This window comes from Strix uralensis, chromosome 4 (genome assembly GCF_047716275.1).
Source record: "Strix uralensis isolate ZFMK-TIS-50842 chromosome 4, bStrUra1, whole genome shotgun sequence".
Classification (NCBI taxonomy): domain Eukaryota; kingdom Metazoa; phylum Chordata; class Aves; order Strigiformes; family Strigidae; genus Strix; species Strix uralensis.
The window spans coordinates 29,881,129-29,909,038 of record NC_133975.1 but is presented as its reverse complement, the minus strand read 5'-3'; the positions used below and the strand labels follow the sequence as shown (position 1 = coordinate 29,909,038).

Here is a 27,910-nt window from a genome sequence, read left to right as displayed (position 1 = left end):
GTTGGTTTTACTAGGTCAGATGTTTCAGAGAAATATATAGTAATAAGTAAATAATTTCATTTATTAATTCATTAATTTCTCTACCTTTATCACATCTATAAGTAAATTGGAATGCTAGATCTTCATTTGCAGATAATCTTTTACATGCTATAGGCTAATTTTTCTGCTTTTACTGAATTCTTATGTAACTATTTTGGTGTTCTGGGATTATAACAAATAGATTTGGGAGCAGAGATAGTGGAATGCTACAGTCTTATCCTTATGCTGTAAGGATATTTTATTTATATATAGAAATTCTGTATTTTCATATTATAATACTCTTACAGTGATGGAAGTGGAGTACTCATTGTGTGTGTATATATGTGATTAGTGTAACACCTTTTTCCTCTCTTCCCTTTTTCTAAACTGTGTTCTTAAAGTATTTTGCATGGAGTAATATGTAATATTGATTTTTATTTTAGAACCTCGTACCATGATTCTGTAATGGGAAACAAGTATGCAGCTAATAGGAAAAGCACTGGACAGATAAATCTAAGCACAAGTCCCATTAATAGTGGCAGTTGTTTGGGGTACTACAGCAGTAATACAAGGAGTAATTCTTTGAGACTGAATTTAGTCAATGAGCGGAGAGGCGACCGTCGACGGAGCAACACACTGGATATAATGGATGGAAGAATAAATCACAGCGGAAGTTTAGCCAGGACTAGAAGCCTTTCCTCCCTGAGAGAGGGAGGGGTGTATGATGTGCAGCCCACTACTGACCCTGTCAACTTGATGGCCACCATATTTTGGATTGCAGCTTCGTTGCTAGAGTCAGATTACGAGTATGAATACCTTTTGGCTCTCAAGTTACTCAACAAGCTTCTTATTCACTTGCCTCTGGATAAATCAGAGAGTCGGGAAAAGATAGAAAAGGTGCAGAATAAACTGAAATGGAATAACTTTCCAGGCCTTCAGCAGCTTTTCCTAAAAGGCTTTACTTCAGCATCTACACAAGAAATGACCGTTCATCTTCTCAGTAAACTCATCACAATTTCCAGGCATGCTTTGGTGGATCCTTCTCAGTTAGCAGGTATTTTTATTAAATGCATGTGTAATGAAAACATTTTTTCTTCAAATTAAGTGTAATCAAAATCAGTAGTAATCATGCATTTGTCTTAAGAAAAAAAACCCCAAACTTCAGTTAAATGCTTTTTACAGTTGTCGATATTATAGTGTTATATAGTGGGAATACATTACTATTACAGACTATGATTATCTGCCAAGAAATACTGCATGTAAACTGTATGTATTGACTATTAACTGACTTCAAAATTGCTTACAGGTGAGTTTTAAAAGCACGTGTATTATTTTTCATTATTGTGGTAACTAGCTCAATTAGTACTATTTCAAACATTTACATTTTAGAAACAATGTGACTGTACTGCCTAAAGCTATCCAGTTTCATGAGTTTTGCTTAATTGGTCTGGTGATGTTTTTCTTTTCATTTTATGCATATTTATACCCAGCACAGACACATTTATATACATTCTGCATACATACACACTTAGTTACATGTATGTGTATATATAATTTATTTATCTGTGTGAATGTATGTGTCATGTTGTAAAGGTTCTTAAATACCGGATAACTCCATATTAAATTAAGTGATATTAAGAATCTTTAGGGCTCATATAACTGTGTTTATGTATGTATTTAGGATTTCCACTAAACATCTTGTGCCTGCTTCCTCATCTGATCCAACATTTTGATAACCCAACACAGTTTTGTAAAGAAACAGCTGACAGGATAGCAAAGGTATGTAAAATGATGCTTGGAGAAGTATCCAGGTGTTTATATCAGCATTGTTTCTGTATTTTTCTGCTCTCTTACGTAATACTTTAATGTGATTCTAATAGTAATATAGAAATAACTATAAAAGGTTGTATTTTAAAGATGTGATCCAGTCCTAGTTTATATAGTTGGACCTCATATCAATCCGAGTTTTTCTTTGTCAATGAAAAGACACATTTAGCTTATTCAATGAAATTTTGATGTAAAGAACAAATTTCCTTATTAATGATATCAACCACGTTTCCTATTTGTCTGATTTTTCAGTTTATAATTTTAAAGGTAAACTTAAACAATTTTTAAGCACACTTCCTAATTTACTTATGAGAAGGAAGTGATCCTTACCCTTTGGACTGGTAGGTAGAGAAGAAAAGGTAGTATGTTCTTTCTGTTACTTGCACACAGTGATTAACCTTGGAATATTCCTGAACTGTAGTGCCTGTTAAAGCCATACACGGTACACACCAACAGTCTCCAGCCAGAGTGGTGGTATGCTGGCCTCACAGTCTGCGTTTTAAGGAAGAATGTGGAAAGGGGAATGAGAAGGTGCTGCCTGTCATAGGAGATGCACTCATAGCCCTCAGGCTGCCCAGACTGCGACACATAAATCACTTAATTGTGTGCAGGCCATCTCAAAGGAGTGCATGCCTGATGCAAATCCAAAAATTACTGCTGTCCCTTAAATACTTGCACTGCTACCTAGGGACACTAGTTGAGGTAAGCTTGGTATGAGTAGTAAATGACCTTGGAGCATGGATGCCACGGTACCAAAATTCAACAGAAACTGTAGGTGTTGCTTGTGTGATTAGTTCAATTTCAGTTATTAGAAAATAGAGTGAAATCTGGAAAAGGTGCATAATGACTTGTGAATGCTTAGGTTAAAAAATTGTCATTTCTAATATAATTAAATGTGCTTTTGCTTTTCAGGTTTGTGCAGAGGAGAAATCACCAACTCTTGCCAATCTGGCTCATATGATGAGTTTATACAGTACACACAGTTATTCCAGAGACTGTTCTAACTGGATTAACGTAGTGTGTAGATATTTGCATGACTCTTTCTCAGATGCCACATTTAACCTCGTAACTTATCTTGCAGAGGTAAATTTTTAATAAAAGTGTGTCTTATGTTAACAGTCTGTGATCAACATTACATTTACTCATTGCCAGTTCCTTATTTTTTGTGATTCTAATACTGGGGCGGGGGGGGAAGCACATCTTCCATAATGGGAGAATAATATTAAAATGTTCTAGGTTATAGAAGAGGGATGACTACTGCCATTGTGGAGTGCAGCAACTTAAATGTACCTTGAAATGATAATTCCTCTAATGAAAGATCCCTTTTTATGGTAGTAGTTTTGTAGTAGATATTTATATTCTGTACTACATGAATAAAATGTACATACTGCCTTGGATTTAGCAAAATATACTTACTGCAAATTTTAAGAGACCTTTTTTTAGCCAAGTACACATTTTAAGATGTCCTTATCACAACTTAAAAAATAATTTCGAAGTTCAGTTGTAAGTATGGCATAGTATATAATCAAAGATCATTATAGAATTCAGTATATGATTCTGCCAGTCATTCATACAGGAAAACGCCTTTAAAATAGTACCTTGTGTGAAGAGCTTATAGAGCTTGTCCTTGAAGTATATCACTTCAAACTGATGAATATATTTTTTAAAAATACTTGTACATTCTCATGAATGACTTTAGATGTACTTATTTTTTTCATAAGATTGTGTTTACCAGCTTTCTTTAAGGTGTAGATGTAATTGGTTTTCATACAGCTTTGAGATTTTGAATTCGTATGAACATCTCTATTTAATGAGAAGTGTTCTATTATTAAGCGTTTTAGATCCGTGCTAACAAATATGTCGGAATTCAGGGAAAAAAATGAATTAGGACAGAGAACATTGTTCTACTGCATTACTTTTTTTTTCAATGCTAAAACAGTTTTAAAAACATGAAGTGGTACACTTAAGTTTCTTAAAGAGGAAAATAAATATGTATGGAAGTTAGCTATATTTTAATGTTTGTTTTCACTTTTTGCTACCATTAAAGGCCCTAATTAAATTATGTATTTTAAAAAACTTTTTTTTTAGCTTTTAGAGAAAGGATTATCCAGTATGCAACAGTCCTTACTGCAGATCATCTACAGTCTTCTGAGTCATATTGACCTATCCACAGCACCAGTGAAGCAGTTTAATTTGGAAATTATAAAAGTTATTGGTAAATATGTTCAGGTATGTACTCTGAAATTACACTTGAATTTTTGTGGGAATTAATTTATTTCAGATATAAAAATAGTTGTTCGAAGTCAGATTCCGTGGTATATTTTTTTGTCCTATGTACTTCATTCATTCTATGCTTATGTATTTGTCCAGTTTGATTTACATCATGTGGGGCAAGTTACCTGGGTCAATGTACATCTATTTAGAGATACAGGCAAGTCTACATATGTAGTTAGAGGAGACGATCCTTCAGCTATTAAAATAGAAGGAAATGTTTACTGCTAAATACAGCACAAATGTTTTATTTAAGTATATGTGTTTTCAAAAGGAAGTTTCACAGTTAAACACATATTTAAATAATTTTATTTTTAAATCACTAATATGTCTGTGAGGAACATTAAGGTACACCTTAATGAATTTGAGTATGTTTTTTATTAAAGTCCCCTAAAGGTGAACAACAGTGTTTTGCCTTAGGTAATTTGATCCTTTGTACTTGGAACACAATTTACTGAAAATCTATTTCAGGGAAGAAGGTCTAGCATCTTGCTGAAAGATTTTATAAAAATGCCTGGAGCATAAAACCATTTCAGTGCACAACAGCCTCCCCCCACCTTCCCCTTTTCTTTTTTTCCTGAATTCCATTATTGCCAAATGTATTTCAGTCAAACGATTCAATTATAATTAACCAAGAAAAGTAGTGTTCCCTGGATGTTTTGTTATTGATGGATATGTACTTTAGATATTGTGCTCCTGTCAGAGTGCATTAGGCAAAATGAAATGATTAGCATAACTATAGTTTTCATGGCCTGACGGCTGCTTGCTTTGCCTCTAACCTTTATCTGAGGTTTCTATGTAAGCCCACACTACCATGGAATATAATCTTAATTAGAAGATACTAGCCATCAAAATAATGGTACTATCGAAAAAAGTATTGCAGAGAAGCCTATGGTTTTTTGACACAATAAAACATGTTACTGTAAATAACAAAAGACCATAACTGAATGTGTCTTGTTTAAATGTGATGCAACTAAGCTGATTTTTTTTTAGTCCTTTGCAGTCACAATGCATCTTAATAAGTTTAAGTTGCTACAGGACGATTCAAGTTTGAGACTACTTTATGTTTATGATGCACAGAAATTCAGGAGATTGTTAAAGACTCTCATTACCTGCAAAGAAGCTTATGCTGCTTAGAGCCTTGAAAACCTTAATGCAAAAAACCTTAATGTATTAAAAAAATATTTGAACAAACATGGCATCCTAATTAAAAAAAAAAACAACAAAGCAGACATCCTGCTATCTTCAAAAACTAGAAGATTTAAGTTTCAGGTAGAATTGTAACATTTTCAGGAGTGTAAATCTTAACCCTCCCAAGGTGCTGCTTTTGGTGTGAGTCTATTCTGTGATTTGCTCCGCAATCTGTAGTTGAAACTGCTGAATTATTTACATTACCTTAATCATCTTTTTAAGGAGAGTGCACTCAACTCAGGCTCTGCGTCTTATGTTCTCATACTTTTGCCCTGGCTTTTTTAAGCACTCCATTGGTTTGATACTGTATAAAAACCTTGTAAATGTTTTTGCTTTTTTTTTTTTTTTTTTTAAGAACTTTGAAATGTGTGAGGAAATACAAAGCACAAAGCATTTTTGTCTGTTTCAAATTCAGTTTACTCTGCTCATAAGTGTAAAATAATTAAGGATGCCAGGAGGTGAAAGTTGTTTTGCTTTTAAATGCTATCAGTTTTTATTTTCTGGGGCATGAAGGGCAGATACTCCAGACAGTGGTAAAAAATGTAGTGAGAATACAGAGAATGAGAGACATGGAACAGAGTCTGGTATGGCTGGCACTGTGACCTGTGACCTGGAGCTAGTGAGGCTGCCTGGCTACACCCGACTGCCCACTGTGGGATGACCTGGTACCTTGCTGTGCTGCCTTCCGGGCACTTTGAGGTCCAAAGCTGCCCACCTGTGTTAGCACCTTGCAGCCACCTGTAGAAGATTAGAGCTTTTGGGTTTGTGAATCTTGCAATGAATCAGTGCAAAATCTTACTGTACATTAAAAATGGCTGACTTTTTTGAACTGATTGTTTTGTGATTTCTGTATGCTCTTTTTAGAGTCCATATTGGAAGGAAGCCCTTAATATTTTGAAACTGGTGGTGTCTCGGTCAGCAAGCCTTGTTGTACCTAATGATATTCCAAAGTCTTATGGAGGTGACATAGGTTCTCCTGAAATCTCTTTCACAAAAATTTTTAATAATGTCTCCAAGGAGCTACCTGGGAAGACCTTAGATTTTCATTTCGATATATCAGAGGTAATCATACTTAAATTACAATGCAGTAATGACTTTCTGTGGCAGACTCAGATTTGTTTTCTGTTAGCCTTCTACATTTAATAGCCTTCTAAATTTATATATTTTTCAATAAATATCATTTTAAAGAATGGAAGATGTTGAAGTTTTACATACATGTAGTTAGAGTCATGCTGAAAGATAAACTGTGAATTCTTTTTTGTTGTGTTTTTGCCTTTTTTTCCCTTGTCTGGAGTGTTATTTACTAAAAGTCAGTAGGATTATTCTCAAGGGTATTTCATCTGTGTCAGAGAACAGGCTAATGCAGCTGGCTGCTGCTTGCAGCTGAACATTGCAGATTTTCATCAAATGAAGGGTTGTGCATTCAAGGGCTGAGAGGATTAAAACCCTGTACTGCAGTTTTGGTGTGACTTTGGAAGGGAGATAAAATTTAGAAGAGAGAGTAGGTTACATAGTATAGCAACTTCATTGTGAGATGGACACAACTGGAGATAAACTTCCAGTAGTTAAAAACAACAGCCTTACCCCCAGTTAGGTTTCATTAGAACTCAAAATACAGCTGATACTTATTCTACGTCTGCAAAGGGGAGGGTAGCCAAATGACTGCAGTGTAATATAGAGATGTGAAAATCATAGAAACTTCAAAAGTATTCAAAAGTAAGGCCTCCTGGTTGAAGCTGACCCTAGATAATGATTGGAGATACAGATGTCTTGGGAGCATTACTTAAATTGGTAAGTGAATTCCTCACTGGAAGTTTCAGTGCATGCAGATAATTGAGAGAAAAGATGAATTCTCAGAGAGTTCACTGGAGTAGCATTTGCTGTCAGAAGGGCTGAATTTGATCTTTGGTTCTCAGAAGTGTGCATGTGTTAGTGAAGTTTGGTTTGTGAAAACAATTTGTTCATGTCTGTGAATGATTCTATAAAGAAGCTTTGCACCTTTTAAACTTAGAACACAGTTGTTTTTAAAGTGTGTTTAAAAAATACAACTAGATTGTCAGCTTAAAACTTGCACAATTCAAAAAAACGTAAGTGGGCAAAATGGCAACCTGCTGCATATGGTAGAAGTATTCAGCTTTGTATTTCCCAGAATACCGATACTCAGTGGATTAGGCATGGGCTTCATAGAATGCTTAAAAACAGACAAACCCTCCTACGTTTTATATAATCCTAAATTCTAAAACCAAATGTGTAGTCCTTACTAATATAGATTTGAATTTTAAATAAGTATTTGTTGTCTGGTTTAGACACCAATTATTGGGAATAAGTATGGTGATCAACACAGTGCAGCTGGTAGAAATGGGAAGCCAAAAGTCATTGCTGTCACCCGGAGCACTTCTTCAACTTCATCAGGTTCGAATTCAAACGCATTAGTTCCTGTCAGCTGGAAGAGACCACAGCTATCTCAGGTACCTTGTGTCTCAAACACATATATATATTATAGACAGTGTTTATGAATATACTAAAAAAAATTTTGTTGAAGTGTAATTTGAAGTCTGTGTTGTCCCTTAGCAAAACAGTAAATTAATATAGCATAAACTAAAAGATAATACCAGTGAAAAGAAAAAATTATAAGATTCTTTTTAGAGGATGTCAGCATGCAAGAAGACTAGTTAAAAATGCAGACATTTTACATATTTACCTGGACTTCCAGCAGATGCCTTGTTACATGATTTTCTTTGCTGTATTTTTCAGAGAAGAACTAGGGAGAAGCTAATGAATGTGCTTTCTCTGTGTGGTCCAGAATCTGGTCTTCCCAAGAATCCTTCAGTAAGTGATGATGGTGGTTTATTTTGGGTTTTAAAGTCCAGTAATGAGAATGCTATTGCTTTTCAGGTATTGGTGAAGTTACAAGAGCTGTTTTTTGACAAACTTTTTTGTTCAACAATTCACAAATCCAGTTAAAGAACTAAAAAGATATGGAATCATAAGTAATGAATTATTATTATTCTTCAAGAAGTCCAGTGGGCACTGTTCTTTACTAGACAGGTTTCAAAACAGTATTTAAATTCAGCCAAAACCAATGTTGCCACCTCAGTGAATTTAGGTCAGTCTTACAGGGGGAGGACGATATGTTTTAAAGCAAATATAAATTACTAGGATTAATTCTTAATTTTTATCTTCTGTGGTTATCAAAACAATATTTTTTTAAAGTCTTTGGACTGGAACTCAAATATTTCCTCTCCAAATTAAATGTTAACTACTAAGGAGCTCCATTTATCAGACTAATCCTTAATACTTCTTCACAGAAGAGCAGAAAGAACTATACTGCCACTCCAGGATAGTGTGCTGTATGTCTGAGACTGCACATATGAATTTTAATTGTCTTGGCTAGAAGCAGGGATTGAAGTAGGTCTCCCCTGTTCTGAGTAAATCTCTATGTAGTCTATTATAAATAAGATGTACTTTAGAGAGAAGGGGCAGCAATGGCTGAGGACTGCAACAATGTTGATGCTGTATTGAAAATACCATAGAATCCATTGAAAATGACCAGTGGATCACATGCCTTCAAACTAGCATGGATACCAGTAGGAACAATAGTCTTAACTATAGAGTAAAAGTAGGCCAATGGTGTTACTTCTGTGTACGGCATAGAAAAGAGCCCCGTAGGCCTACTAAGCTTAATGGTGGTAATGACATTAAGAGCTTTTAAAATAAAGTGAGTAGCCTACCTTGGTTATCATCTAGAATATTGGTTTTTATAGTGACATAGAAGTTCCTGAGGGATTGAGTGCACCCTCAGCAAGTTTGCCAATGACACCAAGCCGTGTGGTGTGATCGACATGCTGGAGGGATGTCATCCAGAGGGACCTGGGCAGGCTGGAGAGGGGGGCCTGTGTGAACCTCATGAATTCCCACAAGGCCAAGTGCAAGGTCCTGCCCATGGGTCAGGGCAATCCCAAGCACAAATACAGGCTGAGTGCTGAGTGGATTGAGAACAGCCCTGCAGAGAAGGACTTGGGGGTATTAATGGATGGAAAACTGACTATGAGCCAGCAATGTGCACTCACAGCCCAGAAAGCCAACTGTACCCTGGGCTGCATCAAGAGAAGTGTGGCCAGCAGGTCCAGGAAGGTGATTCTCCCCCTCTACTCTGCTCTCATGAGACCCCACCTGCAGCACTGTGTTCAGCTCTGGGGTCCCCAACGTAAGAAGGACATGGACCTGCTCAAGCGGGTCCAGAGGAGGCCACAAAGATGATCAGGGGGCTGGAGCACCTCCCTTATGAGGACAGGCTGAGAGAGTTGGGGTTATTCAACCTGGAGAAGAGAAGGCTCAGGGGAGACCTTATAGCAGCCTTTCAGTACTTAAAGGGGGCTACAGGAAAGATGGGGAGGGACTCTTTATCAGGAAGTGTAGTGATAAGACAAGAGGTAGTGGTTTTAAACTGAAAGAGGGTAGATTTAGATTAGATATAAGGAAGAAATTCTGTACTGTGAGGGTGGTGAGGCACTGGCACAGGTTGCCCAGAGAAGTTGTGGCTGCCCCCTCCCTGGCAGTGTTCAAGGCCAGGTTGGACGGGGCTTTGAGCAACCTGGTCTAGTGGAAGGTGTCCCTGCCCATGGCAGGGGGGTTGGAACTACGTGATCTTTAAGGCCCCTTCCAATCAAAACCTTTCTATGATTGATTCTGTGATTCTTAGCTGGGGAAAAATATTGATGGGAGGTGGATCTTAAATCTAGTGGAGGAGGTTAAAATAATTAAAATTAGATGCCTAAAAAATGAAACTGAAGAGATTTTTAAAGTTCAAATGGAAATAAACAGCAAATTGTAATCTGTGAAGATTAGGTATACAGTCCTTCCACAGAAACTGGAAGGCGAATATAATATGGCCTGTGTCATGTGGATTAATATTATGATGGATTTTTTGTTCTTAATTTTGACTAATATTGTGGTTATGAAAATGAAGATTTGGGGATATATTTTTCTCTTTATTTGTACCTTTGCAACTCTCAGTTACATTAAGGCAAGAATATCACTCGTTTAAAGACGTAGTTTAAAATCCAACTAGTGTTGAAACAAAGCTCAGTCTGCACTTGCACTAGTATCATCATTATAGTGGTATGCGAACTGCCACTAATGCCATTAAATTGCAGGAAGCAGGATAGCTGTCCTCTGGAATTATGTAACTTGGAAGTTTTTATTTCTATGTTTACCCATATCTGCAGGTTGTGTTTTCTTCTAATGAAGACTTGGAAGTTGGAGATCAACAAACTAGTCTTATTTCTGCAACAGAAGAAGTAATCCAAGAGGAGGAGGTGGCTGTAGAAGACAATACCAGTGAACAACAATTTGGAGTTTTTAAAGACTTTGACTTTTTAGATGTTGAATTGGAAGATGCAGAGGTGAGACCTTGGGATTTCTTCTGTGTATTTCCATTTGAGAACGTTTTAAAAATTAGATTATGTTGGTGCAGTTCTAAGGAGTTGGCAGCTCTTCTAACTAATCCTGTTGGGAAGAATTTATGACATGATTGAACTTAACTTGCACGATAAAGAAACCTATGTCATAAACTTTGAAGTGATAAACTGTTGCAAATTGTTGGGTGTTTTTTGTGGGGAAAGTTGGAATTAGGAGGGCAGGGAGGAGTCAAGTGACTTAAATCTGAAAGTGAAGTGATATGACAGTATAAGACAATGACAGAATGAACACCTGGGTATCATGCAGTAGAAAAATTAATTATGGAACAATATGTTAAGAATATGGCATAATCTTTGTTCCTGATATGTTTCTGCATTTTGAAAACATGAAGAGAATAGCTTTTGAAGTTACAAACTGTATGGTATACTATCTCATTATATATGATTGACTTGGTCACCATAATTGCTTGCATTGACTTTTACATTATATCTGGCTTGTTGCAGTTCTTACATTTACTCCACTTTTCCTGTCATAAAAGAGAGAGGGGAGGTAACACAAAATTAAATATTGAGAAATAGTAAAGATTCTGTTAACAATTGCTACTTGTTTGGGATAAAATAAAAGGCTTCAGATCAGAATTTGCTGAAGCTTAAAAGTATGACTGTAAAAGGACTGGGGAGAAGAAATCAAATGCTTTGTAGTTTCTTTCAGTACTTTTGTTACAGTCTATACAAAATACTGAATTAGTAATGGAGACCCTTGCAGGTCATGAGTCAACAAGCTACTAAGAAGAATATCTGCCTATCTAAACAACAAGATTTTTCTTCCCTTGATTAATCTAGCCTTTTTTACAAAACCTTGCTTTTTTTCTCCCTAATATCTTAGTTTTATGTCAGTTTCTTCATTCTTCCTGTATATTGCTTCACTTCAGCCAATATTTGCACCTTCTAGGAAAAGTACAGGCTCATTATGGTCTATTGAATATATGTGGCCACACACTATACAGATATAATTTCCTATAGTGAATGCAAGTAGTTCAGAATCAAGGCTCAGCAGCAGTAAAACATTATTTTAACACTAGATGGGGCTTTGCAGGTAGAATGCCAAAAGTTGAAAACTTTGCCAAACCAAGTTAATATTTAACTTAATTTTCTATATTATTTTAATAGCAGATCATAATGAAGAAAAGACAGTTTCTTTCTCATTACTTGCCTGTATGCAACATGTAGTGCTATACTTGAGAAAAAGAAAAAAAAAAAAAAAGCTAAAGCACAAATTATACAAATTTAAGGCATTACACATAAATTGTACACTTGATATAAGAGCTGCCTAGTTTTACACCACAAATATAGAATGTACTTTGTTGCTAGTAATTAAATGTCAACAGTATGAACTGGGGATTTTCCATTAAAATATGAGTAATATTCAGATTAAATTTAAGTGCTTCAGCCCACAGTAGTACTTGGGATTCTTTTGCTTTGCCACAACTTTACACCTTTTCACTTCTTTTGGAGAAAAACAAATCACTAAGAGAGAAAGAGACTACAATATGTTTACTTTGCTTTGCACATTTAATGCATCGTGACGATCTCTTTAAGTCTTCACAAAAGATACTCACTCTGTTAGAGCTGGTTTGGAACCCATACTTGCTCATTTTGGGCTAGATGTGGTATTTTAGTAACTGTCTATAGACTGGCGAAGTGAACTGATCAGGTTTTCCATCTTATCTAGATGAATTGTTGAAGGTTGGCAAAGTGCTTGAGAAAATCAAAGATCGTTATTGTACTTGTGAATTAAAACAATAGTGTTTTTAAGATATGGATTTCACGTAGTATGTTGGATGTCTGAAACCCAAGTATCCCACCTTTAAAATGTGCAAACAGAAAGGATCCAGCTATTGGTGTTTAGGGTGCATTTCATAAAACTGACGCAAAGTAGCTGGTAAAACAGTTAATGAAGATATTGTTTTTTCTACAACCTGTATATATTTAATGTTGATGGTGGTTTGTCAGTTGGATGTGGTCAGTTTAGATTCATGTGTGTTAGTTAAAGAATTTCATCTGATGTTTGTTGAAACAGTTGCTTTACATGTTACGCTAGAGAAAATGTATCATAAGCATGCTGTTTTTAGTGTTTTGTTGTCAGTTTGTTTATTTTTTTAAATCAATCTCCCGTTAGAAAGAGAAATTATTTTAAATACTAGCTTTTTGACTAAAGCTTTTTTTCAGAGCTTGAATCAGTCTTTTACTGTTGGCAAATCTTATGTAATAAAACATTTTTCCCTGGTTCTAGAGTATCTTTAAGTGTTTGTCCTCGTTCTTTCTAATTATATGTGTTTTCCTTTTTGCTAACCAGGAGCTGCAGGTAAGTTGCAGCCTGGTGCCGTGGCTTGTTCATCTGTTGTTGTCTGTGGTGTGTTTGTACTTTCTGGTCAGATATATAAAATTAATACTGATATAGTTCTAGATTATATATTGAGTTGCTTTCTGAGAAGATATTCAAAAGATTTCTACTTCATTTGCCATATACTTTATCTACAAACATCATTTAACAAGGTATTTAAAATTTTAATAAAATTAAAGGGCTGATTGAAACTCTGTTCATAACGCGTTGAGTACTTGTATTTTCTGTGTTGCATTTGTGAATTAATGTTATTATGTTGAAATTTGTTTATACATATGTGTGCAAACTTTTTTTATTACAGGGTGAAAGCATGGACAACTTCAACTGGGGCGTTCGTAGGCGCTCTCTTGACAGTATTGACAAAGGAGACACACCATCTCTTCAAGAATGTCAGTACTCTGGTAGCACACCCAGCTTGAACTTGACCAACCAGGAAGATACTGATGAGTCTTCAGAAGAAGAAGCAGCTCTGACTGCAAGTCAGATACTGTCTCGTTCACAGATGGTATGTTGTTTTTCTGTGAAAGGAATCTTTCTTTCTTAACTTAAGCTTTCATTTGCACTTTTAATGGATAAGTATGGCTCACACTTTCAGTGTAAGTGAACTGAAGAGGACCTAAATTAATGTGGCTAAGCTTCTTTTTCATAACAACATCAATGAAGGGAAAGTGGTGGTACATAACAGGGTTATAATTCCAGTACAGCATTCATTTTTTTCAGTGTCTTTATACCTACTATATTTGTTTAAATCTAAGCACAAAATTACATGTGTTACATGTAAAGTGTGTGTCTTTGTGGATTTCTAGCTTCAAAAAAACCCCCAAAATACTAAATAAGAACAAGAGCAGTAAGTGATCCCATGGGAGCCTCAGTTGTGTTTAACCACTGAAATTGCTAATTTAGTTATGGATTTTGAAGCATGTGTACATATAACTGAAGAAAATCGAGGATAGTGGCTGCTTGGAAGTCTATCTGAATTACATAAATGAAATTAGGAAAAAAAATGACTGGACGGGGAGCAGCAGGGATAGTATGCTGCTTTTCAGACTTTAGGCAAAGTTTGTATTAATGTTGCCTATAACAAAGAGCTCTGGTCTTCAGTGTTTTTGGTCTAGCATTTCACCAGTGCCAAAGACCTTTAAGAACAAGAAAGGAAATAATTTTCTGTATCCCATGGATAACTTTGAACTTCTCTTCAAAGTTAAATGTTACAGAAATGCATGTGATGCTTGTAATGGCTTTAGTGTAAAGCTATGAAACTCATAATATGTAAATAAATTCAAATAGCTGACCATACTGAGACAGCCTATTTCAAAACTAATGTGTTTTTTGCCTGTAATTTATACATTTGATAAACTATGAAGAATTTCATGTCTCTTTCTTCTCTCTCTTAGTTAAACAGTGATTCTGCCATAGACGAAACAATATCAGATCATGCTGGTTTATCGCTTCAGTCTCAAGATTCCACTAGCAGTGTGGGAACAGAAGAGGTGCTGCAAATCAGAACTGAGACCCCAAGTTTGGAGGCTTCTCCTCTAGATAACTCTAGCAACCAGCTGCCTGAGGTGGGGAGAAATGTGGGCTGGTGCATGGCTGATTTGGGCTCCTTCTAGTGTTTTAGTAGCAACTTTGGCTTTCTTTTCAACTGAAATTTTATCTGTTACACTGATCATTTGACTTGCTTTTAATATTTCTAACCTGTTGGGATGTTCTTATGAAATGTTCCCTCAGTATGAAAACTAGTTGGGATGGACTGAGGGAATTTACCACAGGTTAAAAATATTCTTGAAGGGCTGATAATGATCATTTCATGGTGCAGAATGAAAATAGGCTAATATTCAAGATGCTTTTACCTTGATATGGTTGAAATCCTTCTTGAGCAACATTTTCTTTCAAATACTTTTTTTATTTCCCCCGGTTTTCTTTTTTTTTCTTTTTTTCTTTCTTTTTTTTTTCCTTTCTTTGGGTTAATGTGATTGGTGCTATGTGGGAATAAAACCTCAGGCCAGCTGTGTTAGCAGTTGGTTCCATTAAATAATCCTTTAAAAGGACCACAGATGCTAGTGGTACACTTTTTTGGAAAGGCCTGTGTGGACTGAGGCAGATTTCAAGCTAATGGCCGCCTGCAAATCTGTGAGTACTTCAGTTTCTTGGTTTTTAAAATCTTTTGAATAATTTAAAATTAAAACCCCTTATTTAAAATAAAACTCTCATCTGCTACAATTCCTACAATATTTAGCAGTTGTAGCTAAAACCTCAATATGTTGGGTTTTTTCTTGAAGTGGCTTGGTTTAGGTGGACTTTTTATCTTTTCAGTTAAAATTATTGATGCTACTGGCAATCTTATTTTTATTTGGATAAGCATTGCTAATCCCATCTTTAACAGAACATACACTTTTATTGAGTTTTCCAGAAAATTAAGCTATTCCTATGTGTATTTGAATAACCAGTGCACGGTTTATACTTAAGAATGAGTCTTCAGCCAACTTGGTTTAAACAGTCAGCTGACTGGTTCAAGTGACTGGGGTTTCTGAACAAAGGCTGTAGTGTACCTGTTTGCTACCTAGAAAATCACTCTTACTAACAGGCAAACCATCCACCTAGCTAACATTTAATGAAGATAACTGTAAGAACAAAAGACATAGAGTACAACAAAGGGAAAGTGTGGGTGACTGCTTTCCTGTGATAAAACCCTCACCTTCAAAAAGTGTAGTATTGTGACTTTTACAAAGCACCTCTTCCCCATATTTTTCCATTATGATTATCTATATGTTTTTTTAAAAAGTGTTTTGTTACATTGCAGTTGATAAATTGTCTCAACTTTTGTACAGCACTTGTGCTTAGATTGTCAAACAAATTGTTCTGTTAGTGCTTCATCTGCTTGTCTACAAGTATTTTTGTTCCAAAAGGGTTTTGGGTGAAAAAGAACACTTAATCTGGATTATTTTCTCCACATAGGATAAATGTTTTATGTTACAGTTTCAAAAAGGAAAAGCGATATATAAACTGGGATTTTATAGAATGAAATTCATCACAATAGAACTTTTGTCTTCTCCATTGTTGCTTGTGGTACATTTTCAGCTGTAACTCATTTTTATGTTTTCATCGTTCTTTCCAAGAATGCCTTTATACTTGGATTCATTGTTCTCCTGCAGCTTCCTTTATAAAATCACTATACTTCTGATAATCCAGGTGAAAACATTCACACAAAAAAAGCACGTATGTCATTCAAAATAATGAAGACACTTAAACTGGGCTGTAAAGTAATTTCATGATTAAGCAACATCCAGAAAAAAATGCTACATCAAAAAAAAAAAAAAAAAGGCTGCAAGTGCATATAAATGCAGTCACTAAATGTGATGTGTTCCAGGTTTATTTTGTGCTTGTTAAAACATGGGATTCAGTCATATACATATGTTTTCTTCAAGCACGGTTCAAACACTCAAAGTTTTCTCTCTACAAGAGCTATCTAGTTGGATTTTGTTGCTAAAAGGGAGAGCTGGCTTTATGCCTCTTAACATAATGAGCTTGAAAATATGCACGCTGTCAACTCACTTTGAAAAATGTGTGAAGCCAGTAAAACTAATTTTTTTCTGAATTCTTATACTGCACAACTTGCAGCATAGTGCAGTTGTTTTTTCCTATGCTTTATATGTAACTCAACACAGGCATTTTATTTTATGCCAAGTGTCAGTTATCAAAATGTTTTTAATATAAATACATATGTATAAAAATTTAAGGTAAAAAAAAAATTGCAGCTATTATTTAAAAACAAGTGTGTGTGCTGGTTAGATGCAGTTGAGTTCCTTGTTTCTCTTGTAGAGATGCTGAAGAGTTAAGTAAATAGTTTACTTAAATGTATTTGGCTTATTTCCACTAATAGCATGTATCTTTGCAAAAAAGGACATTTCACATTCCAGCTGGGAATTTACAATCTAGCTACAAGAGTATTTTCAATTTTATACAATAAGCTTTGCAAGCTTAAGTATATGAAATTTTCTGACTAAAATGATTCTCTATTTTACTCACTTGCACTGTGGTTTATGAAGGAATGGTTTACTAGAAGTAATTTTCCTTAGGTTCCGTGGAGTTGTCAGCTATATAAATCACATTTTTAAGATACTTAAAGAACATTCCTGTTGGTAGTAAAGACATGTCCAATGTTACACAGAAAACTTCAGAAATCAGGAATCATGGCACTATGAAGACTAACTTAGCTGTGAATTTATTAACTAGTAATTAGCACTTAAATATTTTCTCTTAAATATTTGCTCTTTCTCATGTGTACATCTACCATATATGATCAGAGCAGCTCTGTATCATATGTTAACATCTATAATAGAAACTGTTTCAGTCCAAATTATTTTGCTGAAGTATCGTAAAAGTGTCCTGTGTTCCCATGTGCCTTAGTTGCTCAGTGTGACAAAATGGCTGTTCTGTGCAATAAAATTCCAGATTTAACTTTTACAACAGAGGCATTAGAAGTAAGGTCACCAGCTGTGTCAAATGACAGCAGTCTCACATTGAGGAGTACTGTGGTCCAAGTGAGATGTTAGGAACACTATGAAACAAAATTATATGGTTCTGTTTAAAGCTGAATTGTCTTTTCTAATATGTGTACAGTTATTTGTCTGTCAGAGGACCTGTTTAGACTGATGAAAGCCATGAGTGATGTGTATGCTTAGAGGCATAAAGGTTTGTTGACTAGTCTTGGATATGCCAGTAGAGGAAGACCAGCACACTAATAATGAAAACGTGTGATGATTTGTGCCTTTAGGAAATAGCGAATAGAAAGTGTTGGTTTTATTCCACAGAAATCCAGTAAAAGGTTTCAAATGGATTCATCATAAATTAAGTAAATTTGAATTGCTCTGTTCAGTTAACGAGTATAATAATGCTAATGGAGGAAGAGGGAAGGGAGAAAGGGTCATTCTAATATTACCTACCTGAGTTTAATTATTGTCTCTTTATAATTGCCGGTGAATTAAAGCCTACATTTAAAGATTTGGGGTTAAACCCTTAAAGCTCCCCATATTAACAGTAATGGCAAAATAATAAAAACAGTGGAATGTCAGTTTTCCATTGTTCATCTGTTCATCACACTGTTGCTCAGTTGCTCAGAAGAAATGTTCTATATTGGTTCCAGACCCCAAAGGCAAGCATGATGCAGTTGTTTTGGTCCTTACCTAGAAAAGTAAAATACGAAACTCTTGATTGTGTTTGTTGTGATCTAAATATGTTTGAGGCTATTTGCAGATACTTTTCTGGAAGTGTTCTCTTAACAGATTTAGTTGAGTGTATTTGAGAAATTTTATTTGTTATGTCATAGTCTAGGATATTAATGTTAACCAGAAGTTACAAACTTTACAAGTAGACTGCCTGTCTTTGCTCACATAAAACTGAGCAATCCAAAGAGATGAATGCTTAAAGTATGAATGGATATTTGTAAACAATTTTTTATAGAATTACTTTACCATAATAAAAACTGATAAGAACACATAAGCCCTGACAATAAAAGTAATAAAAGTATGTTTAATTTACAGGAAGGCAGTTCAGCAATAAGGGATGAACAGGTTAGCACTGCTAGTGAAGACACTGGGTCGTATCTACTACAAGAACAACAAGACTGCCTGGTCTGTCATGAATCTCTTGAGTTGGAAGAGAGCCCAGAACTAGCAGAGGCAGCAGCTCCTGAGAGCTACTCTGAATCCATCTGTGAAGAGGATGTCACTCTTGCTTTGAAAGAGTTGGATGAGAGATGTGAAGAAGAAGAAGCTGACTTCTCTGGTTTGTCTAGGTAAGATTAATATTGCTTCTAAGTAACAGAAATTACATGTTATCAGTGCAGTAAGCTTTCTTATGGTCTGGGATTTTCTATGAACCCCATAGTACAAGTATCTGAAGTGATGTTTTGCTTATCTGATATAACAAATATACTTAGTACTTTGATCAGCAGTTGTTTCTGGTACAGGGAAAACAGCCATGCAGGAAAAGATGAGAATTCTTGAAAAAAAGAAATCTATCACCATCAACAGGACAGAAATGTGAAAAGAGTTCAGAGGACGCTTTGGAGCATTTTCTCAGCAGCCACCAGCTGCAAACAGTACAACATGGAAAAGCGCTTGAACTGCTCTGAGTTATGGCAGAACCTATCTTGGCACCCAAAGACAGGAAGAGACAGGAAAAAAAAATTTTTTTTTTTTTAAATTAAAGCTTCTGTAGGCGTCAGGCCAGTTTGTCTTTGAATTTGCCCAAGGTTTATTTTTGGTGTTAACAGTAATCAGTCTCTTGCATATTTCTAAGGCATTTTAAAGTAGAATAACTTTTTTCCATTTTTTTAAAATGGAGAACAAAAATAACTATTGAGAGGAAAAGTTATAGTTAGTCCTAGCTGGTTGAGTCATATTTAAAGTGAACCCCTAAGTCCCTGGAAGGTAACAGTCTAAGAAGGAGGGAGAACAAACAAAAAACCCCAAACTAAAACAAAAAAAATTCCAAATTGTTCATAGACTTGTTCATAGTAAAATTGGTTCAGAAGCTTCGACTGAATAGTAGACAGACTCAGCGTATGTAGGAACATAGTGTATATTCTGTCAGGGAGCTCATTTAAGGAGCCTTTTACAGAAAAGGACACAACAGGAGCTGTAAAAGACCAAATCGTTTGAGAAGGTTCTACTGAGACTGAGAGAAATTGACTCCTGTAATCCCACACACAACCTACTGCAATCTGCCTTGAAGAATTAAAGGCTGGTACCAGCAGTTTATTTCCTACTGTGCAACTGAAAAAAATCTCTTAAGGTTTTAGTTTATTTACACTAAGCAAACAAAAAAACCCCCTAGCTCTAGTTTGAAGAGCGACAGGGGTGTTGATATATAGGGTTGATACACTGGTTAGAAAATACCTGAAAATCTTTTTGAAGCTTTGCTTACAGATACTACTCAAAAGAATTGCATCTTAGCTTTTGAGCTTTGTGCTACTAAAATTAATGTATTTAAAAACAGCACCCCAGCTTCTTGTTTACAACATGTTTAAGTCTTGTTTAAGACATACTTGGTGCTGCTGTGAATGAGGCTGTTGTTATAGAGAAAAATGTTATGTATTTAAAAAATTATTTTAATAAACTATCTGTACTTGGAATCCTCCCGTGCGTATTTTTGCTGTGTAAGTACAGTTATACAAGAAGAACTGTCAAAATGTATCATTCCTTGTAATACAGAAATTTTTAACAATCAAGTTAATGATTGCAAGTAGTAGCATTGGTTAATTTATAGTTTGATATTTTTATTGGATATTTGGTGTCTAATGGAAAGTATGGTTGCAGAATGCTCTTTGAACAAAGGCCCATTAAATTGATTGCCCATAAAAATTAAAGTGTTCCAATCTATCTCCATTCACTTACGATGTTACTTAAGACAGTTATAGTGATACACTGCTAAATGAGCTCCTGTGTTTCTCTTCAGGAAAGCTAAAATTTGTTACAGATATTGGTGGACCATATGTTTAGATGAATAAAAATTTGAAGAATTGAATGTTAATTTTGTTGTTGGGGGCAAGAAAAAAAATACCAGTTTCTGAGTGGTGTGTATATATATATAGTGCTGTATGTAGCTATATATAACCTGCAGATAGCCCTTTGTCTGTAGATATGCATAGAAATAACATGTTTTAATAAACTTTTGAGGTATTTGAGAGTATAGGCAATTTTTTTATATTGCAGTAGAAAAAGTTTTTGATTTTTTTACTCTTTTCTAGGTTCATAGTGACCTTAGTTGATTGATTATTTTACAAAACACTATTCTGAATTATAAATTCTTATTTTTTCTTTGTACCAAAATGAAGGGGTTTTTTACTAAAAAATTTACGGAGGAGTTAATTTCTGTTGTTTGTTATTCATAGCCAAGATGAAGAGGAACAGGATGGTTTCCCAGAAGTACAAACGTCCCCACCTCCTTCACCATTTCTTTCTGCCATATTGGCAGCTTTCCAACCAGTGTCATATGATGATGAAGAGCAAGCATGGCGCTGCCACGTCAATCAAATGCTGTCAGATACAGACGGATCTTCTGCTGTCTATACATTTCACGTCTTTTCAAGATTGTTTCAGGTCAGTGAATTGCCATTGCATGGTTGGTTGTTTGAAATCCTTTCCTCCTGATTTCAAAACTATTCTTACCCTCTATAACTGCAACAGCCTCAAGATTGTGGTAGCAAGAAGCCTTAGAAAGCAGATCAAAAGCAAACAAAAAAACCCATGTTGCTAAAAGAATGTTATATGGTTATACACTATTTTTGCACAGGATGTCTGCTGTATTCATTGTCTAGGAGTGATTCTCCTCAGGAAGAAAAAGAAAAACGGCTCAAAAAAACCAGTTCAGTGATTCTTGTAAGCTCTTAGTTCAGGTTGTGTCCCTTCTTTTGTTTTTTGAATGTCACCCAGGTTCTGTGATGATTACAGAATTAATGTTTTCCTCCTGTGTTTTCTGTGGGATTCATTATTACAGGATCGCGGTATGACAAACAAGAAATTTCTCTTGCATCTGTCTTGTGAGAAAAAGGTTTTTTCTGAAGAGAAGTAATTGAAACATCAGGAGATCGACTAAAGCTGGAAATGCCTCTGTTTAACTATATTTACCTCATAGCTCTGGTATCCAACACAAAATGCCTATGGCTTAATTTTTCTCACTCCCTCCTCCCTATATGTAGGGGATGGGTTTTTACATTTTCAAAGTGGTACCACTTGGATGTACATTATTATTTGCAACTTTTTATGTGATAGAAGAAGCACAATTAATCCATTTTATTTACAGGCAACGTGCCAAGTAAGCTAAGAGCAGATTCAGTACTACAAACCAAGACCTTATGACTCCAACCCTTTCTAATATCTCCAGTATTAATTTTACGTGATGTTTGGTATATCATAATATATTTCTCAGTGAAAGCTGCACTTTGTTTCACCATGCTAGCATGCATTTTATCCTATATATATGGGCAGGTTTAGGGTTAGCACCATGAAGTGACTTACATGTGAAGAATTTATGCTCTACCTTATCCATGGAATAACTTGTTTGCGCATCTATACCCATTTTCCATTTTTAGTTGAACTAAGTATTTTGCCACAGCACTATGAAATTCCTGTTACTGGTTTTAGAGTTTTGTCTTTTTGCTTCATCTAGGAATCAGGAGTTTAGTTTCTCTGTATTATACAAAAGCTTAGCTGCAGTTGCTTTTCACATGTTCATTTGTGTCCTGAAATGGTGAAACGGGAGTTCATATTCTCTTGTGTTCATTAAAGAGAGAGCTAGAAACAAAAGCAACTTTCTGTGGCTTGACAGGATATCCCTCAGTCAGCTGGAAAGGTGGATATTCTGGGAGAAGGGGCAATAGCAATCTGGGGCTTGAGCCTGGGCAGGGAAGCACTCCTGAGGAATTGTTACTGGGTACGGAGGAGGGTTAAAATGATTAAATGAGAGCCTGGATGCCTTGTTTGACTGGACTTTCCCATTTTGCCTTCTGGCTCCTACACTGTGTTTAACTTTGCAGCTGTAAATATCTTTGCATATTTTTATACTACATGTAACTTTTTAGGTTTTATGAAGTAATATATAGCAAAGCGCAGTGTTGCATTAGGCCGAGCTGACAATCTACATAATCAAACATGATATACATAGAACTGATTTTTGAAGAAGGTAGAAACCCTGCAGGTGGCAGTTTTGGACACAGATTGTGCTACAGAGTTCGTATTCTGACTCATAAAACTCTGTGTATAATTTTCTGCAACACAAACACTTGAAAATAAATTGAACTACTGTCTATACTGCATGAAGATAAATAGTCATCCAGCTCCACTGATGCTAAAGGCCTAGGTGTGAAAGGAGTAATTGTCTTTATAGGTACAGGCTGGTTTTGTGTATTGATTGATTGCATTTTCTGGAGCTAGTTTTACATGAATATTTGGAGTGAATTATGTATTAGTTTGTAATTTAATGACAAAAATATATGCTGTCATAATGGCAATTTGCCCTGAAATTCTTAATCTAAAAAGCCAGAGGGAGGAGTAGTAAAATACAATGTAAAATAAATGTTTTTCTGATTTGATTTCTAGACCATTCAAAGAAAGTTTGTATCTATAACAAATGATTCAGTCAGCTTTCTTGGCGAAAGTCTGCAGCGCATTGGAACAAAATTTAAAAGTTCTCTGGAAGTGATGATGATATGTTCAGAATGTCCAACAGTCTTTGTGGATGCGGAAACGGTAAAAATTTCATAAACTTACATGCTAAAATATCTGTCTGCTTAAACATTTTTATGTAACATACAAAATGAGGCTTTAACATTTGGAAAATAGCAATGCTTGGGAGGTTTGAATAAAATGTGTTAATTATATTTTTGCCTTTTAAAAGGTTGCTCTCTGACATTGCTAATTGAATCATCTGAATAATTCTGGGATGTAAAAAAAAAAAGATTATTTTTGTAATTGAAATCAGAAAGAAATGAAAATGTTAGGTGGCCACTGTGTATCATTAACATTTGAAAACACAAGGCAGAAGTGCATTTTCTCCAAAAATAACCTCCAGCTGTAACAATGAACAGTGAGGGAATTTACTGATACTAGATATCACTTAAATTCCCTTGCTATTCTTTACCTGCCCTGTTTGTTCATATTTATTCTATATTCTTTGCACAGAGAAGAAAAAGGAAGACTACTTATCTAGCAGCAACTCTGCCTTTTTAGATTGTACTGTTTATGTATATATTCAGTGATGCATGAGAAAAACATTCTAGCTACAAATACACAATGAAGGTTTGTTGTTATGCAACTTGAAATCTTGGGTAACAATAAATATTAATGTGAGAAGTCAGCTCAATGTTCAGCAGCAGTCAAAAAAAGCTATGCTAGAATAATTAAGAGACGCAAAAGAGAAAATGTTATTGAGCTAATGTACATATCCCCAATATACCTACAACCTGAATTTTGGGGGCAGTTCCGATCCCCTGCTCAGAGAAAATACAGTTGAACTAGAAAGGGTTCCAAGAATATGGAACAATATATATGTGAAATAGGTGGAATGGCTTCTATATAGGATATGAGTATGCAGGCTTGGATTTTTTTAGCTCTTTAGGAGAGAAATCTGACCATAGATGTCTTCATTATCACAGAAAAGTGATAGAAATTATTGTGGTGTTGTCTTATTTGATGTTAAGGGTGATCAAATTAAACTAGCAGTGATTTACAAAACACACAGAACCAAAGATAGGTGATCCTTCATGTGATACATAATCAAACTGTGAAACCCTGTCCTTTTTCACAGTGTCTGCTCATGTGTTCAAAAAGCAACTAAAGAGATTCATGAAAGAAATAGCCCTGGATAGTTTTTTTTAATATGCAGAACAACACGTTGACAGAGGCTAAGAAAGCATTCTGGAGCAAGTGGGTCACCACATGCTTGCCCTGTTCTGCCCTTCCTTAAGCAACTGCTATTCCATTGTTAGGTGGAGGACTGAGATAGATGGATCTTTGGCCTTGACCCAGTGTGAGACCCTTCTCCTGACCTGTTTTTTTCCCTTGGTGCTAAGGGGCAACTTTGCTCTTATGCTCTCACTTTAGAATATGGGGACTAAAAAAGCATGATGCAAATAGTGCATTTCAAGGGAACTATGTGTAATGTTTTTTGTTTAACTTATGCTACTTTCCAGGCAGTAGGAATTAATCAAAAGAAGAAATTTGTTTAGGATAAGAAGCCACAAGAAGAGTTACACTAGTGTCTAGCTAGAACAGCATGTGTGTTTTAAAAAATAAGCAAATATATATATATATACACACACACACACACATATAGAAGGAATAATAAATACATATGCACACAAGTATACAGATGTGTGTATACGTACATGCGTATGTATGCACATACATGGATAGTGTGGTTACGTTGACAAATACTGTGTAGATAAATCTTTCCTCTCCAAATAATTTAATTGAAATGAACCTACTTGTTTATCAGATTACGTCTCACTAAGAAAGAATGGCTAATCCAAAATAACATTCATGCACAAATCTTTGGTTTTGTGACGTCTACTCGTGTGTACAGGATTGGCACTTGATTCAGATTTGGCCTTTGATTCATTCAGAAAGTTTTCAGCAGAAAGATGCCCCCTTGCATCAAAGCACAGGTTCGTGGGTGATTTGGAAGTGGCTCATGGCCTAGTGGCTGATACAAGATGCCCACTGACTTTTTTGCACTTTGATGTTATTACACACGTTGAGTGCAGAGTGGCGTCGTGTCACAGAGCCATGACTTGCTGCTTGGTTGATGTGGACATAGAGGTTTGGAGTAGCCCTGTCTTAATTTGGAAAAACACGTAAGCATCATTCCCACCCCTGCCTGATGAATGTGGGATACTGTGACTCTGTGCCACAATTTTGTGATCACAGTCTTGCGTTTGCACTTTCAAGCTGACCAAGAGGTGCCAGGTAACAGGGATTGGAGAAGAGTACAGAGCTCTTAAAGTGTGCAGGGGGGTGACCAGTGTGTAGGAGGAAGCATCCTGTTAGAGGCATGATTATTACAGGAAGTGACAGGAGAAGGATTAATAAGAAAAACCTAAGTCAAAATAAAATTACAGGGAGAAACGGTGTGGAGCAAAGCTAAGGTAGCAGCCCCTCAGGTAAGAAGAGATTCTGATTTATGTTAAAAAAGACAGGCATTAATGGTAGAAAATTCTTCAAATGTCTAACAGTTCCTGCTTTGACAGTTCCTGGTTCCTAGACGGCAGCCTCTGCTGATGGTATAGTTCGTATATTGAGAAGGGCAAGTAACCCTCACCAGACACTCTTTAGGTTGCTATAGGAGCAATCCAGCAGTACCTTTTTTTCTTGCTGCAGGCTATTCTATTTACACTAGCTGTGTGCATATCAAATATTATTCTTTTTTCTGAAAGATCTAAAAATCCCTTTGAAATCTCTCTTTCAGATGTTAACTAGGTACTGCACTTCTAATTTTGGAATCAAAACAGTTGTTTGCTGATTCAACTGATATAGCTACACGTGTTAGTTTACTAACTCAAAGGTGTCACAAGTGATCTGTACCCAATTCATTCTAATTTGATTGCTTTTCCAAATGTGGACTTGGAATTTCATATTATACAGTTTAGATATTAGACTATATGGATTATAACCAGATGTTACATGACTACAGAGGTGATTGCTTTTATCTTCCAGCTAATGTCTTGTGGCCTGCTAGAAACATTGAAGTTCAGTGTTCTAGAGCTCCAGGAACACTTGGATACCTATAATGTCAAAAGAGAGGCAGCAGAACAGGTGAGTCTTGTGTTTCAAAACAAAAACTATTATTAGAACCTACTCATCAAGAAAATGTTGCAGGTCTTTATTTCTCAACATGGGTATTTAAAAGTAAACTGTGGGAAAAAAAATCTGAAATAAAATCTTGTTTCATTTTCTTACTACTATTCTATGTGTATAATCTGAACCTGAGGTTTTTCTTATATGAAATTCATTTTTGTTGCACGTATTTCTGAAATCGACTTTGAATATATAACTTTGCACAAATGTACAAGCATTGGGAAAAATTTAAAAATCCTCTTCAATATTCAAGTATTTTTAACATGAATATCAATAAATTATGGTAACTTTTTTCTTTATGAATGTTCTGGCTTATTTTATTAGACTAGAAGGGTGGGATTCGCCTCCAGATGAAGACATTTACAGATAACTATTTATACATGAATTAAGTGCCTTAACACCCATAGTGTTCAATGATCAAGTCAATACAATAAAAGAAATCAAGAAAGCAATATATTTTATCCTAATATAGATACAGACTTGCTGCTCAGTGAATAGGTCTTCAGACTTCTTTTTGTTGACTGGCTCTCCACTGACAGTAATGAGGGCTTAAACAGCTGTGTCATACACAGACACATAATTTAGATCTCTCATCCTGCAACTGGATCCCACTGAGGCTGACATTTCTGTCAGTTATTTAGAATAATACAGTTCAAGGTATATGTTAGTGGTTATATCCTTTTTTTGCAATGAAACACGAAGTTTAAAAGTTGAAAATTTCTGTAGCGAGTGTCTGTACATTTGTTTTTGTGAACCTTTCTGTGAAGTTCAGGAAGGAAGATACTAACTTCAGAAAACTGAAACAGGTAAGATTTCTATTTCAAGAGTCAAAAGAAAACATGGATCTACAACCAGTTTTGCCAGTACAGAGACAGAGAATATATGGGGCTTTTGTTGTAGAGAGAAAGTGATTCATAGGAATATTTAACATGCAGTTGAAGGAACTTTTTACTGATTTCAGCAGCCTGTGAGACCATGACAATGGCCGTATAGGCAAGCTTGAGTGATGTGAAATAGAACCAGAATTCAAGCCATGACATCTTGGCAGAACTATATTTTGCAGCACAAGTGGCTCCATGTTTCTTGATCATGCTGAGTTTATTAGGAAATGATGGCCTCTGCCTTGCAAAGATTGATGACAATTCATCTGTTGAATAGAATAGACATCCACTTTTTTGTGGAAAGGATCTCAAACGGAGTTTCCTCAAAACTAATGCTAAAGTATGCCACACAGCACTGTTGATGTAGATAAGCTGTTTCTAGGATCCAAGCCAGCATGTCTGCTAAAGAGTTGCTGCATTTTTTGCCCTGCTCTGTGGTGATAATTTATTTGTAAACTAACTCATGAAGCTTAATATAATATGCTACATTTTGCCATTTAGGCTTAATCAGAAACAAAGGTCTCATCTACTGACTAAGAT

The 27,910-nt window shown here is 35.6% G+C and overlaps 1 protein-coding gene across 14 annotated transcripts in view; it reads left to right on the top strand.

Annotated features, from left to right (window-relative positions):
• FRYL (FRY like transcription coactivator) overlaps positions 1-27,910 on the top strand; it is a 177,509-nt gene that overhangs the window by 138,010 nt on the left and 11,589 nt on the right. For 13 of the 14 annotated variants that reach the window (XM_074866146.1, XM_074866149.1, XM_074866144.1 and 10 more), the window contains 14 exons: positions 462-1,072; positions 1,700-1,797; positions 2,758-2,928; positions 3,934-4,074; positions 6,172-6,369; positions 7,614-7,775; positions 8,062-8,136; positions 10,536-10,712; positions 13,433-13,636; positions 14,526-14,696; positions 18,675-18,928; positions 21,029-21,236; positions 23,235-23,384; positions 26,349-26,447. In XM_074866146.1, coding sequence (XP_074722247.1) covers positions 462-1,072; positions 1,700-1,797; positions 2,758-2,928; positions 3,934-4,074; positions 6,172-6,369; positions 7,614-7,775; positions 8,062-8,136; positions 10,536-10,712; positions 13,433-13,636; positions 14,526-14,696; positions 18,675-18,928; positions 21,029-21,236; positions 23,235-23,384; positions 26,349-26,447 — 2,719 coding nt within the window. Of the gene's footprint in view, positions 1-461; positions 1,073-1,699; positions 1,798-2,757; positions 2,929-3,933; positions 4,075-6,171; positions 6,370-7,613; positions 7,776-8,061; positions 8,137-10,535; positions 10,713-13,432; positions 13,637-14,525; positions 14,697-15,135; positions 15,255-18,674; positions 18,929-21,028; positions 21,237-23,234; positions 23,385-26,348; positions 26,448-27,910 lie in introns of those variants that run through there. The other variant, XM_074866150.1, reaches the window with a different exon arrangement.